Source organism: Oryzias latipes, chromosome 11 (genome assembly GCF_002234675.1).
Source record: "Oryzias latipes chromosome 11, ASM223467v1".
NCBI classification, from domain to species: Eukaryota; Metazoa; Chordata; class Actinopteri; order Beloniformes; family Adrianichthyidae; genus Oryzias; species Oryzias latipes.
This window is the reverse complement of record NC_019869.2, coordinates 20,342,564-20,363,785: the sequence shown is the minus strand read 5'-3', so window position 1 is coordinate 20,363,785 and position 21,222 is coordinate 20,342,564. Positions and strand designations below refer to the sequence as shown.

The window sequence follows — 21,222 nt, the reverse complement described above, 5'->3', positions numbered from 1 at the left end:
TCTAGATCAAAGATGGATTTTAAAAGGAATTCTGAAACCATTCTCTCTACTTTTCTTTCTTTTCTTTTTTTTTAAACGGCAAATATGACGTCATTGATTTCACGAAGTGAAAATCTAATTGATATGGGCGATTTGCGACGATCATTTATGAAAACACTGGGTTCTGATGATGAAAACGTTGATATTTTATGAAAAAATACATTTAAATTCAATTTTTTTCACCCAAATTGTTTAAGCGCAATGCATTGTGGTCTTAATTCACAAATCTAATAAGCATCAATGCACACTGGTTCTTCGCAGAGAATTCTGGGAAATTTCAAGGGCACTCCATTTTGGAATGGTAGATTCGGACGGCACTACAAAATGGCGAACCCACTTTATTGTGTGGAGTGAAGGAATTCCGACACAGCCAAATATGGTACTTATTTAGATGTTTGTGTTTATAACTTTTCACCTTCCTTTTAGCTTTCGTTTATTATTTAGCTAATTTTGTTGCTAGCTATGTTAGCATCACTCTTGACAATCAAACCTTATTTTTGGCTTCAAATTATTGTAGCATTATTTAAACGTTTGAACATAATTTCTCAGCTTCTTCTTTGTAGCTGTGCTAGCGCAGCTAATAAAAATCAAACCTTATCGTCCTTATTTATTTAGAGAAGTTAGCATTGTTTAACGATAATTCCGCTTCTTTTCAGCTTTTGCTTTAATTAGTATATTTCTATCCTAATATTAGGATATTTTTTATTTTAGGATATTTTGTCAATAAAATCTAGTTTTCCTTCGGTCATTGTAGGCATAAATATTTAACGACGTTGGCACTTTTTCTGGACTTTCAGCTCCTTTTTATTTTTCAGCTAACGTCATTTGTAGCTATGTTTCCTTTAATTATTGTAGAACCTATTTATGCAGTCAGAGGTGTTATCTCTTTTGATGTTTTATATCTACCTCTTTTTATTTTTTTTTATTCCATAATCTCTAATTAGCAGCTTTGTCATGAAGCTGCACAGCTGTGATGCTTCTGATGCCTCAGATGTGGAACTGTGTTGCTAATCCTCCCCTCATAATCACAAGCCGCTCACGGGTTAGTCAATACTATTGAGCTGAAGTGACACACTTAGTGTATCCTCACTCAGGCAGACAAACAGCCACCCTCCGCAGCAGTGACGTGCGGTGAGGTTAATGGCTGGTGAGGCACTGACGTCATCAGTCAGATTTACAAACATATGAACCATGAGTATAAATAACTGAGTAGCTTATTCACCATTTGATTGACAACAGTTAAAGTTTTGTTTAAAATATAATTTCAACATGTTTTTTTTCATATACAAACTGCAGCATAGAAAAAAGCACAAACGTTATTATCGTCTTACCTTTAGTTGTAAATAAAGTCCATACGCCGCTCCTTCTGAAGAAAATGAGTTGCCGCTTCCTATCACTTCTTCTAGTATTTTTTAGCGTCATAATCTCAGGGCTCACCGGCGCCCCCTAACATGAGGCACGAGAACTGCAACATGAGGCACGAGAACTGCTGGCCTCACCCAGCGGCTTTTTCGCCGTCGTTTAGCGCTCAGCACAAGAAACACGTCCCTCACATACAGTTATTTATAAAAACAAGCACTGTGCATCATATACATCTGCTAAATTATTTAAACTCAGCTCATATAGTACAAGTGATTGAACCGACATACAGAGAGACAGCAGTACCGTCTGACTGCATAGGTATTGCGCAATCCAAGGTGAGGCTCAGCGGGCTGGTGCCTCATCGCACGTCACTTAGTATCTGAACGGCAAATGCGGAAATTCAGCGATTTTGAAAAGAAAAAACACCCAAAAATGGTACATTTAAATGGAAAATGACCGCAAAGCACAACTTACTGATTAAATATAATAATTGAATTTATTTGTTCTCTTTTCTTCCCATAATGACAGGTGAGGCTGTGCCTCACCTGCCTCTCCTGACTGCACGTCACTGCTCCGCAGTAAATAAGAAGCAGTTACAGGCTCTGCGCAAACACAACACGGCTTCACGGCCACGATCTGCATTCAGCAGGCGTCCATGCAAATTCCGCAGGTGTGACACAAGCCGTTTGTATCAGGTACACAAAAACAATATCACACCGTGTGTGTCTCGTGCATACCTGCACTGCAGCACCGTGCGTGCACTGTTTGTGTGTGTGCGTGTGTGGGTGAGTAGTCTCAGAGCAATTCCTCAGTTTAGTGGAGCATTACAGCTGATCAATAGCTGTGCTGTAGAGGGATTTGCAGCAGCTGCATATTCGCTCAGTTTCAGCTGGAGCACGTGTGTGAGTGAGCGACAATCTTCATTGGATAACAGGATCTGTCACCCCTTTATGTGCTGAGCAGCAAACGCAGCTCTAAAGGTGGAACTTCGTCCACATTAGAAGTTTTCACGTCACTTTAGTGCACTTCATGGCTTAGACGCTGGATGGAGCATTCGCCAAAAAGCAGCAGTTTTTGCACTACCATCCAACTCAGAGGGGAATTTCTGATGAAGTAGTGCCGCTCTACAGAAACTAAATACAAGAAAACAACAGGATTTTGGCTAAAAACAGCACAATCCTAATTAAACCACTGAGAACGCTTTGAAAATAGACACGAGTATCAGAGTGGGTCTTTAAGGAACTGCTGTAAAACGGTTGATTTAAAAAAGAAATTTGAAAAAAATTATGCATACATAATAAAATAAAATAAGCCATTTTTACCCGCAAATTAGACCCAAAACCGCCACATCTGGCAACATTGCTGCTAGCTTTTCTTGTAGAAAAATCATGCTCCCTCCACAACTCACTGTGATGTTTCTTTCTGTTAGGTAGTTAGCCGCTCAGCCCAGTAAAAAATTTCAGAATAAAAGCACTTCCATTGCAGCTTTACTTCCGTTGTGAGTTATTGTGTTGTGTGGCAAGTTAATGTGTTGTGTTGTGAGTTAATGTTGTGTTGTGAGTTAATGTGTTGTGTGGTAAGTTAATGTGTTGTGACCCTTCTGGGCCACCGTAGTTCCTCCCTCCTGATGTCTCTTATTTTCAAAAGCTAAACTTGTGAGTTTGCTTTTCTTCTAACACACCCTTCAGGTTTTATTGTCGAGAAAGTTACACACAGCAGGTCATGCAACACGCAGCTGCCAATATCAGCTAACGTTTCTTCATCTCCAGCTGTCAGGACTTTACTTACGGACCAGTCGGAGCAGAAATTCTGCTCTGCGGTCAAAGTTCTGCCTGACTGAAAGTCCGGTTTGCTGCTGGAAGAACTTCAGACGCTGCGTGTGGATGTTTGCTGCCTTCTGCAGCTTTTTTAAAATTTCATTTGAGGAGGTCTTTGATTTTTCTGTTCAAGCCCATTATTGCACACTGACAGACAGGAGTAACATCAATAATATGATGTAGAAGAAACCTCAGCATTTTGTTAAAGTCTTGGATGCTTTATTTATTTATGCAGTCCAAGTTTCACAATCTCATTTAAAGCTTTGTTATTAGCAAACATTCAGAACGTTTGCAGCATTTTTTTTTTAAATCGGCCACAGATTTATTATGTTTTCCATTGGGTTTTTCTTCAGTTTGACACATAATTTGTAAATAACAGTTTTATCTATCCTAATGTATCGCCCCCTCTATCCATCTTCCTCTGCTTATCTGGGGCCAGGTCGTGGCAGCAGATAACACCTCCCCAGGGAGGCATCCAGGAGGCATCCGCACACCTCAACTGGCTCCTCTGGATGTGGAGGAGAAGCGGTTCTACTCAGAGTTCTCCGCTGGTGACCGAGCTTCTCACCCTATCTTAAAGGGAGCGCCCAGCCACCCTACAGGGGAAGCTCATTTCAGCCGCTTGTATTCGGGACCTCGTTTTTTTGGTCATGACTCAGAGCTCATGACCATAGTTGAGTATTGGAACGAATTTGACCGGTAAATTGAGAGCTTTGCTTTCTGGCTCAGCTTTCTCTTCACCACAACGAACCGATACAGCGACCGCATAACTAGGGATGGATTTATCGACCCCCGGCAATCTAAACATCTCAGCTCAAAAATTCTGCTCATTGGAGCTAATGTAACCTGTTCACTAACCCACTCCAATGAAAATCCTGTTTTTAACATGTTCTTGTGACATTTTTCTAATGATTATTTGAGAGCATCAAGATTAAAATGGCATTTGTAATTTCATACACGCAGACAAAAATTTTTTTTAAAAATGAGTATTTGTAACGTAGAAAATAAACTAGGTGAACCATAAGCTCCCTACTCCAGTTCACTCTACAACAGATGAGAGGAAGGGAGGCGGGGTTGCTCCTTTCCAAAGGTCCCGCCCACAACTCAGAGGTACATTTCTAATGAGCTACTGCCGCTCTGTAGAAACTATGTCCTAGAAAACAACACAGGTTTATTAATTTAGGCTGCAACAGCATCAATCTAATTTAAAAGACATTCTTTGGTTAATTTAGAATTGGAACACTTTAAAAATGATCAAAACATCAACAAAGTGGGACTTCACGTAATAAAGAAAGTTGTGTTACTGCTAGACCTCCTTTTATGGCTGAAAATATGACATAAAATTAGCAGCCGGTTTTGGCTCCTGTATGAGGGAAAAAAGGTGGAGACAGACGTTAGCTAAACTTTACATTCTAACAGGGGGAAATTCCCCTCTGAGTTGTGGGTGGGACTGTTGGCGCAGAGAAATCCCACCCTCCTTCACCATCACTGCCTAAGTTGTTCTTTTATACTGAATTGCCACTCGATTTTGTTCTGGATCTGGATCTAAAGATCTGGGTTTTAATGCTTGTTTTTTTTTTTATATTTATTTAGTTGGATGTTTTGCGTTCCTGTTCTGTTCAGGTGAAATCAAGTAAAATTGGCTTTTTAGTCACGCTTCATAATGTCGTTCTGTTTGTCTGCTCCAACCTCCAGACGTCCCACTCCTGAGAAAAATGACCAGCTCCCCTCCCTTTGATCTCACTCAGGTTACTTTTTATGTCTCCTAAAGACTGTAAATGTAAACAGGCCACATGCTGTCACAGTTCGTATAATCCATCCATCCATCCATCCCGCATCTCCTACCTTCACAGCTGCTGTGCCCCTCCTCATATCCGGCGCTACAGCTGCACTTCCCGATGGGCACCAGCCACTCCCCCTCTGCGCTGCAGTGCATCCTGGGAGGGCTGTCTGTGTCCACCTCGGAGTTGTTCACGCACGAGCCGCGCACCTCAACCAGGGTGGCGAAAGCGGCCTCGGCCACTGTGTCGGGGAACACGGCCAGGTTTTGGACGGTGGCAAGGCAGCGTTTGTAGTAAACCCTCACAGCCACTAGGGCCACGCAGGCGCCCACGTCCTGGAAGGCCAGATGGAAGCCCTTCCGGTTCAGGTGGCCGATCTCGCGAACTTCCGTGTTCAGCTTCATCTTCCTCTCACCCAGGTCACCCTGCGTGAAGCTCTCATCCGCTGCGATGGTGTCAATCTTGGTGTAGCGATCCTCTTGGGTCACACCGCCAAGGTCCCGGTCCGACTCCACATACAGGAGGTTGAAGGTCTCTTTGCAGGTGCCCGCCACTCCAGGGATGCTGTTACAGTCCCGCAGGGTGAACTGGAGCTCCACAAAAATGCGCTGGCCCCCACGGCGAGCGACCCAGCCCGTCTGCAGCCAGTTGTTCTGCTGCGTGGGCTCCATCACGTTACACACCTGGTAAGTCCTGATGGGCTTGTATTTCTCATCCACGCCGCTTATCTCCTCCCACTGACAGACATAGTCAACACCAGAAGAAGAGAAACAAAAAGAACACAGTGATGAAAATGACAACATCGTCTGCATATTACTGAGTTTTTCTATTTACATTAAATTTCCTTTTTTAGTTGATGTTGGCCTTTTTTTTATCTTAACCAATGAAAATCAAGTACTGGCCTCTCTTGAAACCTCAGTCTTTGCCTCTTCCCTTCTCTTTAACTGCACAGATAATGCATCTTCACAAACATATTGCCCACTGAGTGGGGAAAAAAAGTATTTGTTAGTCACAGATTTTGGAAGTTGTCCAACTCTAAAAAGGTAAACCTCATTATTTTGTATTGCAACCCTGGTTGGCAAGGACAGAGGTCAAATGTTTCTTCTAGGTCTTCACTTCTGTAGCAGCTATTTTGATAATTTTCTCTATAGCTGTGATGTTTTGAGGCTGTTGCTAGGCAACGCAGACTTTCAACTTCTACAGATTCTCCATCGGATTGAGGTCTGGAGACTGGTTTTCCCACTTAAAGAGTTTCATTTTGGTCTCATCTGCCGTCATGATATTCTTCCAGTCCTCCTCTGAATCATCCAGATGGTCTCTGGAGAACTTCAGACGGGTCTGGACATGTGCTGGCTTAAGCAGGGGGATCTCTGGGTGATGAGAATTACGTAGACTGTTACTACAGTAACCTTTGTTACTCTGTCTTGATCATTGGCCAGTTACCCCATGTAGTTTTGGGCTGTTTCTTCACTGTTATCATTTGTACCCAGCAGATGAGATCTTGCATGGAGCTCCAGGTGAAGGGAGATCATCAGAGATCTTGATTTCTTTCATTTTCCAATATCTTCTCTCCAAGTTGATCATTTATTGCTGATTGATTCATCAGAGTCTTGTTCAAGTGTACAATCTTGTCCCTGGTGTCCTCTGACAGCTCTTTGGTCTTGTTCATGGTGGAGATTTTACATTCCGACTGTTTAAGGGTGTGGACAGGTGTCTTTTTTATAGAAAACCAGTTCAAACCGGTGTCATTAATAGAAGTAAAGGATAAAAGAGGTTCTATGAGGGACAGAGTTCTAGCTTGTTTAAAGCAGCTAAATACTTATATACTATCCTACTTACTTCTGCTAAATAAATTGTGTAAAGGTGAATAGGTTTGACTAAACCACTTTCAGTCTTCCAGGAAGGTAGAAAAGTGTTGTGCAAGTATACAGCAATTACCATTTACCATTCCTTATAGTATGCAGGTTTTCCTCAAAAACAGGCAAACACACTTACGCCATTGGGAGGGTATGACGTCCATCCCAGCTCCGCTTGTGTCTCTTTAGAGTTCAGCAGCACCACTGTAGGAAGAGGAGGGAGAGAAGCAGGCAAGAGGTCACGCTTTAACCCATGTGGTTAAGACAGAAGCAACTTAATCAGACTGTCAGTACCCATCTATCAAGAACTGATGAACTTCAGATGCTGCAGATGCAGAAATGGGTCCAAACTCAATTCCACCTTAACCTTTCGCTACAAAAAGTTACACTGTCACTTTTTCTAGAGCAATTTTTACCTGATATAATATACCCAACAACACGTACTGTCATGGTTTGGGTTTCTTTGTATTGGTTTTTGCTTTCCATCTTGTTTCTGTCATTTTTGAGTTCTGTTTCGCGCTTTATTTTGAAAGGTTTACCATTATGTCATGGTTTTGAGTTTTACCTCCCAAGTTCCAATCTCTCCTGATCATGTTCACCTGTGTCTTGTCAGTGCTGTTTGTATTTAAGTCTTGTCTCTGCCCTTCTCTAGTGCTGGTCCATTACCGTCTCTTCCCTGACCGTCTTCTGCCATCTTTTCATAGTTTACCACAGTGAGTTTTGTTTAGGTTTCCCTGCTCTGCAGCGCTTTTTGTTTGAGAATAAACCCCTTGCCCTGGAACCGTGTGCCTCCCATCTCTGCATTTTGGGTCCTTCATGCTCATCAGCCCCCCCAACCTGACACGTACTTGTCATAAAAAATAGATTAAAGCATGACAACATTTGATAAATTATAGGGTTTTTCTTTTATTTTTAACTGTGGTATGTGTACCATAAAACCCTAAAAACATGCTAAAAAATTACTAAAACATTAGGAATTTAAGAACAAATGTCTAAAAAACAATAAAATGATACTAGAAACGTTGTCTTTGGTCCACCCGTTCCTGGGACATGTGAGACTTCCCTGTTGAAGGCACAGACTCTTAGACACGGGACATATTGAAATTCATGTAAACAGTTTTTTCGGGTGAAGATCGGCGATATAGCTCTAGGGTTAAGGACAACCAAAACCCCGGAAAGCAACAATACAACACCACTGAAAGAATGTAAACAGTTGAACGACACACTTCAGAACCATGGACAGCGACAAAATGGAAACAATTAAAGAACATCAGAACCACGGACAGCGACAATGAAACACCGCTGAAAGAATGTAAACAGTTGAACTGCACATTTCAGGACCACGGACAGCGACACCAAACTCCTGACACCTAAATCAGTGTTCTCTAACCTTTTTCAGGCTGCAGACCAGTTTATGGCGTATACTTATATAGCGCTTTTCTACCTACAAGGACAAAGCGCTTTTACAGTCACCGACCCATTCACCCAGTCACACACACATTCACACCTTGCCTACCACCAGAGGCAAGGTGGGGTTCAGTGTCTTGCCCAAGGACACTTTGACTCATGGGCGTGCAAGGCGGGAATCAAACCTGCAACCTTACGATCATGGGTCGACCACCCTACCGCTGCACCACGGCCGCCTCAGTTTAATGTCAGACAATATTTTCACAGACCGGTCTGAACGGCGACGAAGTTTGCGTTTGATGTTTTTAAGCTTCCAGTTTCTGAAAAACCTATTTTTCCAAGTAAACTGCTACTACAAGAAATTCTGTTTAGAAATATTTGAAAACAATAGTAGATTTTTTTTCTGACGAAGATTTAATGAAACAAAGTTTTTGATTTGTAAATATTTCATTTAAAGACAACATTACAGAATACATTAAAACACTGAGAAGTCAACCCAGACTCCGATTATCTTTCAGGATAAATTAATTTATATTTGTTTTTACATAAATCCTGATTCATTTAACTAAATAGCACAAAGGTCATGAACTAATTCCTATAAACAACATAGAACACAGTTCTCAGACCTCTTTAACACTAATTATCATTCACCTTCTACTTGGCTGTGTTCAGGGTTCTGGATGCTTCTGCAGGACCAAACTCTGATTAATATTAAGGCAGACTCAGATGCAAACATAACCGCCGGAGCTTCAGCAGCATCATTATCCTGATCTGCAGACCTCCAAACATCTGGAGGGGTTTGGAACAGCTGCTTAACCTCCTCGCTCTTGGAGTTACACACTAACTGGACTGAGCTTCGACAGCAGAACCGACTGAAAGTTTGATGGCGGACGTTTAAGAGCATCGGCGAAAAATGTACTTTAGATTTTCCTTACATTTATGAAGAAAATAACTTTAAAAGTTAGGAGTTTAGTTGAATCAACTTCATTGAATTTGTGCGATAAGAATTGAGTGTCGCCGAATCCGAATTAAAACAAAAGGATTTCAAAATAAAAGTCAAAAATATAATGTCAAAAAGATTAATTTAAGATGTCAAAATTATGTTTTGAGATCGTCCTTGAAATGTGATTAAATAATATAAAATGTAATAAAAAGATTTAGATGTCAAGCACAGTAATGACTTCTCTTCTTTTGGAGTATGCAAACGTGAAAAGTACATTTGAGTAATGGATATTTGACGCTCATCTTTGCCTCAAAGTTTTCCGTTTTCATTGATTCGTAAACGTGTGGCTCGTAAAGGAAGCTGGAGGCAAAGGTTCATCTGGCGGCCTCGTGGAGGAGCGCTGTGAAAGTGACTGGTGTGAACATTGTGTTGAGTCAGGAACTGCCATCTGGCTGACTCATGTTCTGACGCAACGATGTGATTGAGTTCCAAAAGAGGAGTCTGACACCCCCCTCCAAAAAAAAACCAAACCCTGTTGGGCGCCGAGTGAACTTTAGACTGAGAAAAGCAATATCTGGAGCTGCTGTATGTTTAAACATTATATTTAGGCTCTGAAGCGGCTTTTGGAGACGATTAGAGAGGAAGGGTCGGGCTGAAGCCGAGAGAAAATTCAATGTCAGAGAAGCCAACATGAAAGGTAAAAGACAAAAGACCAAAAAAAGGTTTCAAAAGACTTTTTCAGAAAGAATCAGAGGATCTGTACTGTGAATGCAGGTGCCTGTAATTGTTGTCTATTGAAACCCTGATGGGCCTGCAGGAGAAATACAGGCAGCTACGTCCGTGTTTCTTTAAACCAGTTTGAAGGTTTTCTGTCCTACATCACTTTGAGAGGGAAAAAACAAAACCAAGGATCAGATTGGAGGATTATTTTATTACTGTCTCAATGAAAAATCACAAGGTTCAGGAGGCCTGAGCGGGCTGCCTCCCACTCCCGCAGTCGCTCTCTGTGTGCTGGCCAGCCAGTCGCCTGGGCGGCCTGTGGAGCGAGTGAGCCCCGCCACCCAGGGTAGCGAGCCCCGCCATTAGGATCCGGCGAAGCCATTGTGGGCGCTCGCTCCAGTTCCATGGACTCTGTGACAGGCTGGGGACCCATCCAGGCTGTACTCCGCCTTGGCCCAACAGTAGCCGGGACAGTTTGCCGGCAACCCCAGTGGGTTAAGAAAATGAATGGAAGTTCAGAAAGGAAGAGATTTGTCTTTCAACCCGCTAATCGATGCCCAAATTGCGCCGAATGAGCTCAGGTAATGTCTGTACATCGATTTAACAGTGAAACTTGACGCCCCTGACGCGCAAATGGCGTTTGGTGTGAACGCGGCTTAAGGCTGTGTCCAAATTCGCCCCCTACTCCCTAACCCTAAGATGATATAGTGCAGGACTATCCAGTGCCCTAGGTTTGAATGTCATTCGGACACATGGTCACTACTTTTTCCTTTTAAAACCTAACTATGATGTCACCTCTTTTCCAAAGCAAAAGAGACCTAATAAACAAAAACATTTTTAGACGACTCTAAATTCTCTGTGTTCTGAAAACAAAAACTTAGCAACTTGGCAGAATCTTCAAGATTTCAAGCCGCTGTCCGTTTTTCTGAAAATCTTTGGCGTGGTCAGGAATGTTCATGGCAGCCGTCAAGCGTCAGGTGGGGATCACGCCATTACAAAATCAGGCGAAAGCTGGGCGGCCACAAGGGCGGTGTCAGCAGCTCTGATTGGACAATGCTAAACTGTCTCCAGATGGCGGCGTTTTGTCAACGGTTACAGACTTGCCGTAGGTCAAAGGACGTGCTTATGTAGGTGTTGCTGGTGACATCTCAGGTGTTAAATGTTTGACTAAAACCCTTTTTGTTAAAATGCCATCTACAGAAAAGGAACAAAAAAAGATCGCCAAAATCCTTAAACCTTTCAAATCTAAACCTTTTTAATTGTTTTATTAAACTGTTTTATTGAGCTTCTCTACTTTCTTTAAGACCAAAAGCTCTTCACACTCAGTCTGGTTTCACCTGTTTACTCGCACACCAATAGTGGCAGAGGCTGACCGCTCCACTACTGTGCCACTGCCAGCCAAAAGCTAAAAGGCTGATGGGTAAAACGTACAGTGGAGCGTCTACGCTACACCATCAGTCGGAAACGGCAACGTGGCATCTTTCAGAACCAATCATCTCCCTTCCTGTCGCACCACAATCAGACATTATTTGAATCTTTAGTACGAACCATTTATTTAAAGTGACTGGAGAAACATAGAAACTAATAGAAGGGCAATGTACATTTTACTGGAATGCAGGGATAAGGAATGAAAAGGCTAAAAAAAATGAACTGGAGGAAGAAAATTTGATTTGGTGCATCTCTAATCCCAAGTCTAACAGGCTTCCAATTCAGAAAAACAGCAGATATAAACCCAGAGTGTGTGTGTGCGCTTCAAGGAATGAAAGAAAACAGAGAGCAGAGTGTGTGTTTGAGCCACAAAATTAAAGCAGCAGAAAGGAAAAAAACTCAGACTGAACCAGAAGAAGAAGAAAAAAAAGACACCAGTTGATTAGAGAGCCTCAGGAACACAGAGAGACTTTATTAAAGTTACTCCTGCTTCTGAAATATTTTTATCCCAATGCGCTGTGAAGCTGCCAGGCACCAGAGAGACAGACGTCTGCAGGAAGAAACCAGGACCAGGAGCAAAGCAAGCTGCTTTTATGCACACAGTTCAGCTCCAGATTATGAGATGAAGATTAGCAATGAGTGACCAGACAAAAATCCACGTCTGTTTAGGGGGTTAGGACCATAAACGCAGCAAAGGAAGCATCTTTGTTCTAATTTTCTGGAGTATTAAAAGCCAAAAAAGAAAAACAAAGATGGGTGATCTTTGTTCTAATCTTTTAAGTGATTTTTGTTGTAATAGTTTTAAGAACTCCAAACAGGCTGGGCACCAATCTGCTTATTAAAACTAGAGGATGATCTGCCAGTAAAAGTTGAAAAGCCACAATGTGTCCGTGTCACAGACATGATCCGTTTTGTTTATGTGCTCGTCGCCATATCGCCAGTCTGTTTTGTCCGTCCTGGTTCCTACTCTAACCCCAACACTAACCCGAAGCCTAAACAGCTTATCCACAGACATCCAATGATGACTAGTATGAACCGTTTGTTTGTTTGCTTGTGAGTCAATACCGACAACAATGTTGAGCACAGTGTAGTGAAGTCCATTGGTGACCTGCTCACGTTTTGGGTCTGGTAAACTTTAACTTTGCTATAATTTTTTGGAGATAAGGACGCGTCTACAAGTTGCATTACTTGAACACCCTGGTTCATTCTGAGAAAAAACGGTAATAAAATAAAATGATGGATTTGTGTGGAGTTTGTTTGAATCCTAATGAGTACTTGCGATGTTTTTTTAGGTTATTCATGGTGAGTTACTGAGAAACTGCTATTGTTTGTCTGGGGTGATTTGGTGTACTGTCTTGACGGTCCCCGCCTGCCTCTGCAGATTCACATGGCAGCAAACTCCGGCTGTGACTCGTTTTCTGCATCACCACAAACAGAAACAAACGGTTCATACTGGTCAGTAGAGCCACATCCAACCTTTGACTCTGTGATGTTTGTGAATAAAGTTGTAGGAAGAACACAACAGACTAGTGATATCGTGACAAGAACATTAAGAAAACACATCATGTTTATGACATGTTTATTAAACCTTCCGTCTGCTCCTGATTCACAACAAATTCAACACAGAAATGCAATTTGAAGCTTAATTTTCTTTACAGTGGTTCACCATCATGAGAAAAATGTTACCCAAACATGTTAAAAACAATCATCTTCCTCAAAGTGGGTCTTTAAATAGATAACGCCTAACTAGCTAAAACCTGAATAATTGGTATTCTTTGGAATCAAATCAATGAGCTAAACCAAATCTTCTTTCTCTTTCGGCTTTTCCCATCAGGGGTCGCCACAGCGAATCATCCTTTTCCACCTCACTCTATCATGGACATCTTCTACCCTAACATTAGCCAACTTCATGTCCTCTGTTAAGACATCCAAATATCTCCTCTTTGGTCGTCCTCTTGCCCTCCGGCCAGGCAGCTCCATCTCCAACATCCTTCTACCAATATATCCACTATCCCTCCTCTGAACATGTCCAAACCATCTCAGTCTGGCTTCTCTGACTTTGTCGCTAACACAGGCAACATGAGCCGTCCCTCTGATGTACTCGTTCCTTATCCTGTCTAACCTGGTCACTCCTAAGGAGAACCTCAACATCTTCATCTCTGCTACTTCCATCTCAGCCTCTTGTCTCTGTCTCACTGCTACCGTCTCTAACCCATAGAGCAGAGCTGGTCTCACCACTGTCTTGTACACCTTTCCTTTGAGTCTTGCTGACACTCTTCTGTCACACAACACTCCTGACACTTTCCTCCAACCGCTCCAACCTGCCTGCACTCGCCTCTTCACCTCTTTTCCACAATCCCCATCACACTGAACTGTTGACCCCAAGTACTTAAACTCCTGCACCTTCTTCACCTCAGTCCCCTGTAACCTAACGCTTCTACCTTGATCCCTCTCGTTCAGACACATGTATTCTGTCTTACTACGACTGACCTTCATACCTCTTCTTTCCAGAGCAAACCTCCACCTCTCTAGCTGTTCCTCCACCTGCTCTCTACTCTCACTGCAAATTACAATGTCATCCGCAAACATCATTGTCCAGGGAGATTCCTGTCTTACCTTGTCTGTCAGCCTGTCCATCAGCATAGCAAACAAAAAAGGACTCAAAGCTGATCCTTGGTGTAGTCCCACCTCCACCTTGAACTCCTCTGTCTGACCTACAGCACATCTCACCACCGTCATACTTCTCTCATACATGTCCTGAACTACTCTGACATACTTCTCTGCCACTCCAGACGACCTCATACAGTACCACAGCTCCTCCCTCGGCACCCTGTCATACGCCTTCTCTAAATCTACGAACACACAATGCAGCTCCTTCTGACCTTCTCTGTACTTTTCCATCAACATTCTCAAAGCAAAAATGGCATCAGTGGTGCTCTTACGGGGCATGAAACCATACTGCTGCTCACAGATCTCCACCTTCTTCCTAAGCCTGGCTTCCACTACTCTTTCCCACAGCTTCATTGTGTGGCTCATCAACTTTATTCCTCTATAGTTGCTGCAGCTCTGCGTGTCACCCTTGTTTTTAAAGATCGGGACCAGAACGCTTCTCCTCCATTCCTCAGGCATCTTCTCACTCTCTAAAATCCTATTGAACAACCTTGTTAGAAATTCCACTGCTGTCTCTCCTAGGCACTTCCATACCTCCACAGGTACGTCATCAGGACCAACGGCCTTTCCGCTCTTCATCCTTTTCAGAGCCTTCCTAACCTCATCCTTTCCAATCTCTGCTACTTCCTGCTCCACAACAACCACATCTTCCTCCCTTCTTTCCCTCTCATTTTCCTCGTTCATCAGCTCCTCAAAATACTCCTTCCATCTTTTCTGTACACTCTCCTGGGTTGTTAGCACCTTTCCATCTCTGTCCTTAATCACCCTTATCTGTTGCACGTCCTTCCCATCTCTGTCTCTCTGTCTGGCTAGCCTGTACAAGTCCTTTTCTCCTTCCTTTGTGTCTAACCTGTCATATAGCTCATCGTAAGCTTTCTGTTTGGCCTTTGCCACCTCTCTCTTCACTCTACGCTGCGCTTCCTTGTACTCCTGTCTACCTTCCTCAGTCCTTTCTACATCCCACTTCCTTTTAGCCAACCTCTTCCTCTGGACGCATTCCTGTACTTCCTCATTCCACCACCAAGTCTCTTTACCGTCTTTCCTCTTTCCAGATGACACACCTAGCACCTTCCTACCTGTTTCCCTGATAATCTCTGCTGTAGTTTCCCAGTCCTCTGGAAGCTCATCCTGACCACCCAGGACCTGCCTCAACTTCTGCCTAAATTCCTCACAAGTTTCTTCATTCTGTAGCTTCCACCACTTGGTCTTCTTTTCTGTTTTCCCTCTCTTCTTCTTCCTGACCTCCAGAGTCATTTTACACACCACCATGCGGTGCTGTCTGGCTACACTCTCTCCTACCACCACTTTGCAGTCATTAACCTCTCTCAAATGACCTCGTCTACATAGGATGTAGTCCACCTGAGTACTCCTACCTCCACTTCTGTATGTCACTCTATGTTCCTCTCTCTTCTGGAAGTAAGTGTTGACTACAGCCATTTCCATCCTCTTCGCAAAGTCCACCACCATCTGTCCCTCCAGATTCCTTTCCTTCACACCAAACCTGCCCATCACCTCCTCATCACCTCTGTTGCCCTCACCAACATGCCCATTAAAGTCTGCTCCAATAACAACTCTCTCTCCTCTGGGAAAACTCTCTATGACCTCATCCAACTCACTCCAGAATCTCTCCTTCACTTCTAAGTCACAGCCAACCTGTGGCGCATACCCACTGACTACATTCACCATCACCCCTTCGATTTCTAACTTTAGGCTCATCAACCTGTCTGAGACTCTTTTCACCTCTAGAACACTGTTTACAAACTCCCCCTTCAGAATCACTCCTACCCCGTTTCTCTTCCTATCAACACCATGATAGAACAGTTTGTATCCTCCTCCAATACTACGTGCCTTGCTGCCCTTCCACCTTGTCTCCTGCACACACAGTACATCTACCTTCCTTCTCTCCATCATGTCTGCCAGCTCTCTGCCTTTCCCTGTCATTGTGCCAACGTTAAGAGTCCCTATTCTCAAACCTATGTTCCTGCCTTTTCCCTTCTCTCTCTGGCCACGGACCCTTCTGCCTCCCCTCTTTCTTCCACCAACAGTAGTCAAATTTCCACCGACACCCTGTAGGTTAACAGCATCGGTGGCGGTCGTTGTTAACCCGGGCCTCGACCGATCCGGTATGTCTAAAGTGTTGTGGATGATTCGCATGGTTATTTTGGCAATTTTTACGCCGGATGCCCTTCCTGACGCAACCCTCTCTATTTATCCGGGCTTGGGACCGGCACAGAAGTTACTGGCTTGCAACCCCTGTGGCTAGATTAATGAGCTAAACCAAATGAGATGCTGAAACTAGTCAAGAGTATGCTATAAAACTAGAAATGAACAATGTATTAACGCAAAACGAGATGTACTAAAAAAAAAAAAACAACCTACAAACGTGAGATGCAATGCTAGATAATGACCATCCACGTTGACACCACACGGATTCAGAACATTTTTCTAGCTCCAATCTGTGATGAAGTTGCTGCTGATTAAAGCGGCTTCAGCAACCTGAGCTGCAAAGACGAAAAGGAAGACGTCCAAACTGGGCAGAGTTTCTAAAAACTACCAGAAAAACATCTTTTTTAGGGAAGAAAGTATTTAGCGTTAGGTTGCTTGAGTTGGCTTTTTTCATGAGAACATCACCATCTCAAAGAAAAGTCAATAAAAAAACTCAAAATCTCAAACTCAAAAGTCTCTCAACTCGGAAATCTGATTGCACACAGTCTGCAGCTGCCTCGGCTTTGACAGAGAAGCCGGCAAGCAGATGCCGCCTCCCAGTTAAAGTCACAGATATCCAGAGGAAGTCATGAAATGAGAGAGAGGATGACGAGGAGGAGCGATGAGGAAGGAGGCTGACTCAGAGACGGATGTTTGACTCAGCAGCTGTTTGCATCTTCGAGAGAGCAGCCGGCTGATTAAGTGGGTCACACAGTCTGATCCAGGGACGAGAGGCGGCCGCTCGCCGATGTGGCGGCAGCTCTGAAATTGTCAAATGTGACGCAAACAAGTAACCTTTACCATCAACAAATGCAGACTAACACAGCCAGTGGCAGTTCAGTCTCAACAAACTGAGAATATGTTTTTTATTTTTAAGATTAAAATCCCAAAATGTTCCTTTCCTTCCAGCTTTTCCCTTCAGGGGTCGCCACAGTCAATCAGCTTCCTCCGTCTAACCCCGTCTTCTGCATCCTCTATTCCAGTGTTTCTCAACCAGTGTGCCGCGGCACACTAGTGTGCCATGGCCATGGTCAGAACGGGACAGAGGATGGAAATTAGCCTAGGCTACAATCCTGCATATTTACAGTGTCTCATTACCTTTAGAGTATTCTACACTGTTTGTTGTATGCATTGTCCCTTAAATAAATAAATACAAATACAAATTTACCATCTCCAGGATATTAGCTCTGTTTTCATCCAAACAGGCCCTGATAAAACACAGACTAGTTAGGAATATGAAAAATCGTAAAATACTTTTTTTCTTTGTGTTTATTTGATTCTATTAAAGACATTTTGATAAGAATGATGGTACCGGGATTTAGCTGCAGCTTCAGCTCGGTTTTCTGAAAAGTCCCGCCCCTTTAACTGTCTCCACCAATCATTCTTGGAGGCTTAATCACACGTCATCAGTCTGACCAATCAGAAGTGGTTAAAGTCTTCACTTCCTTGTTCTGATTCTGCTCATAAAGTCTCTCAGTTCCAACAAAAATACCAGCTAAAGCTTGTCTTTAGCGGTGTAGCTTTCCGGTGTCAGACCGTGGAACAACTGGACAAAACAATGAAGCTCAGAGACGCCAGTTTGTCTGCATTCGGCGGCTGTTCGCACTACATCTCCCATGATGCATTGGGTTAAAGTGACAGTGTCTCAGCACACAATGAGTCTTGTTAAACGTCTTGAAACCACAATGAACACACATCAAACAGTTCTTAAATCTTCTAACTTAACTTTTATTACATCTTTTAGAAAAAACAGCAGCAACTTCCAGCTTTTTCTGACACAATTATCACAAAATGCATGTGCGATTGGGGATGGGCTGTAGATCAATACAGATTATGAGTTTCTCCTTTTTTTATTAATTTTTGGATGCTGGTGTGCTGCAGGAGTTTTGTCAAGGTTAAAATGTGCCGTGGCTCAAAAAGTTTGAAAAACACTGCTCTATTCTAACACCAGCTACCTGCATGGCTTTGTTCACTGCATCCATAAACCTCCTCTATGGTCCCCAAAATCCCCAAATAACCAGGATTATTAAAGATATATTTCATTTACAAGCGATAAAAATATTTGCATTTTTTCAGTTTAAAATCGGAAATACAGCATGCTGATTGTCCAGTTGAAGCTGATCATAGAAAAAACTGATCCTAAAAGATTATTTAGAGCATCTCCATAATCTCACTAATAATTTAAGGAAGCCTGAAGGATTAAGGAATAATCCACAACAATAAATGAGAATAAATATTTACACCTGAGAAAGGATTAAACAACAATGAATGATTGTGTTTTAATTATCATAAAAAAGCTTAAAAAAACAAGTTAAAATAGTTCAGAATTGGCATTTTTAAATGAAAAAAAGGCAGATTCTGAAGCAGCCATGACATTTTCTTAAATGTCTATGGATATTCTAAAAAAATAACCAAAATAAAGTTTCATTTAAGGAAAGTCTTAGGTAATATTTGTGGAGGAATGTTTTTTTTTAAAGATGGATAATCATCAGGACTCATCACTGAGTATCACTGTGACTAAATCTGTCACGGTGACACTCAAAAGTCAGATCTGATTGAAGCTGTAAATATAGATTGGGTTGTTGCGTAACCCTGCAGCCATATGCCTCCCTGTGTATTTCTGTGGTGTGAGTAGTGGGTGTGCGTGAGTGTGCATGACTGTGCATCGGGGCTGTGTGAAATGTGGTTGCGTAACAGATGGCAGAGACGTTAAGGCTGCACGTGATGAAGACTGAATACATCATCATCATCATCATGCGAGCGTTACAGTCGGTCTTTGGGAGACGCTTTGAGACAGAGGACATAAAAAAACTAAAACACACTGATTCTGCTCGTCAGGGTAAACTTGACCCCAAGACCTGGTTTTCTCTGAGGAATATGGAAACTGCTGCGTCAGAATCAAACACAAGAAAACCACGAAGGCTCAGTAAAATACAGTTTTCAATTAAATCACAAAATTATTTAAATATAAAAGAAACTGGAATCTATGAAAAAACTCAAACACAAGAAAACGAATAAATGGAGACAAAAAAGAAAAGCCCTAATAAAAATAATTCTATAAAAATTCTAAAAGGATGTCAAAAGACAAAGAAGAAAAAAACAAAAATAGTTCACTTTCCCCAAGAGGACCAGATTTGATAATTTAAAACGCATGAAGACATTTTTTAATCAATTTTCATTGAATACAATCTAGTTTTAAACCAATGGTTACTATAAACGAATAAAGTAATAACTTATTTTAAGTTGATCTAAATATATCAAAAATCTAAGCAAGTTTTAATAAAATAACCCTTTGACATTTAAAGGCCATGTTTTAAAAAAAAACTGCTTACAGAACAAATTAAGTTATGAGCAAAGCTTTATTTTTTTATTGTAATATTAAAATTCTGACTTATGCTTTAAATAAAAAATATTAAACAGTGCAGGTGACATTTAGTCAGAACTCTCTGTCAGCCTAGTGCGATTTATTTTGAAGGTTTGTTGTTTTCAGGAAGCAGATCATCGCGCTAGATTAGCGGCTAACGCTAAATCTCAGAAGCCGGACAGAGCTAAAAGAAAGGAGCAATTGTGTCCCTTAAAGGAAAACTGCATTTAAAATTTGGAAAAGAACCATTCTTTAACCTGCTAATGATAATTGTAACATTTTGCTGAAAAACAATTTGTTCAATATCATTGCTCGGCTAACGGCGTTAGCATTAGCATCACACACAGACCAGTTCATTGTGACCTATAAACTCTGGTTCTAAAGTAAAAAGTTGAAAACAAATGAAATACATTTAGAAAATAAAAAACTGCAAAAAGGTGATAACATTTTGTGTATTTCAAATTGCACAAAAATCGTCTTTAAGGTGATTTCTTCTTTATATATTTCTATGAGGCTTTATTTTGACTGAACTGGCATCCCTCCTCCATATACTGGTTACTTCCTGGGACAGCTGCCCTTTAAGCTTCTGAGAAGAGCTTTAAATAATAGAGATGTGCATGGTTGTGCTGTGCTGCTACATCCTCCTCCGTCCTCCTCCGTCTCTGCTCGGTCTTTGCTCGGTCAGCCAACAAGCTGCATTATTTAAGGAAACACTGGTTCCTGCTGCTGTCCTGACTGGAGCCAGATGGGCCTCAGAGTGACGGCAGACCACCGTGATGGAGCAGGGAGGTGGAGAGAAGGCAGATGTGAAGGAAGCTGAAGGAAGAAAGGGTTCTTCCCTCCACCGCCCCACACATCATTTTTCACATCAGCCCCATCTGTTGCCCTTCCCCGGTCCCCTCTTCACCTGTAATCTGCCTCACTCAATCTACTGTATCCGTCTACTTTCTGCCCTTCACTGCTGCCAGAGTCAGACAAAAGTGGGGGAGGGCACGGGGGTGTTACATAAGTGGATCTGTGAGGTTCCTTTTTGCTGACATTGTCTTTCATCTGGTTAATTTAAGGCTTTACTTTACATTAAATGACAGCATCGTCCACAGTTTTGACGTGTTTTCTCCTTATTCAGCCATTGTTTACAAACTAGTGTCAACTGAACAACAAGAATAAAAGGTCAATGCTTATTAATAAATGCTAAAACTAGCATAAAAGTGCAACAAATCTAAAAAGATGCTGATCAAAGATGTAAATATGTTACAATCATCATGACAATGCTAAAAAATGATCTAAGAAGACGTAACCCTTTAACACTGGTGATGTCGCAAACGGAGCCTAAATAACATCCACTTTGACTGTTTAAGCAACATAAATCAGTTAACTCTTGACGGCATTGCGCCAAAAATAGCAAAACCACTTTGATTGCGTAAACACTTCACTACTAAAGTGATGGGTATTAACGCAAAATTGCTTTTTTCTGCTTCAGAATTAGCCGGCATTATGATTAATTATTAGGGGTGTAACGGTACACGTGTTGCATTGAACCGTTTTGATAAAATTGTTCAAGTTAAAAAGGTTTTATTTCTTCAGGCAAGTGATAAGTATCCAATGTTTTTGGTTCATGACAGCTGATAGT

At 42.1% G+C, this 21,222-nt stretch overlaps 1 protein-coding gene across 1 annotated transcript in view; it reads right to left on the bottom strand.

Moving 5' to 3' along the window:
• Positions 1-21,222, bottom strand: part of epha10 (EPH receptor A10) — a 130,915-nt gene that overhangs the window by 79,725 nt on the left and 29,968 nt on the right. The window contains exons 2-3 of the mRNA XM_011481140.3: positions 6,995-7,059; positions 5,064-5,736 (exon numbers count right to left, since the gene is read on the bottom strand). Of these exons, the coding sequence (XP_011479442.1) occupies positions 5,064-5,736; positions 6,995-7,059 (738 nt within the window). The remainder of the gene's footprint in view (positions 1-5,063; positions 5,737-6,994; positions 7,060-21,222) is intronic.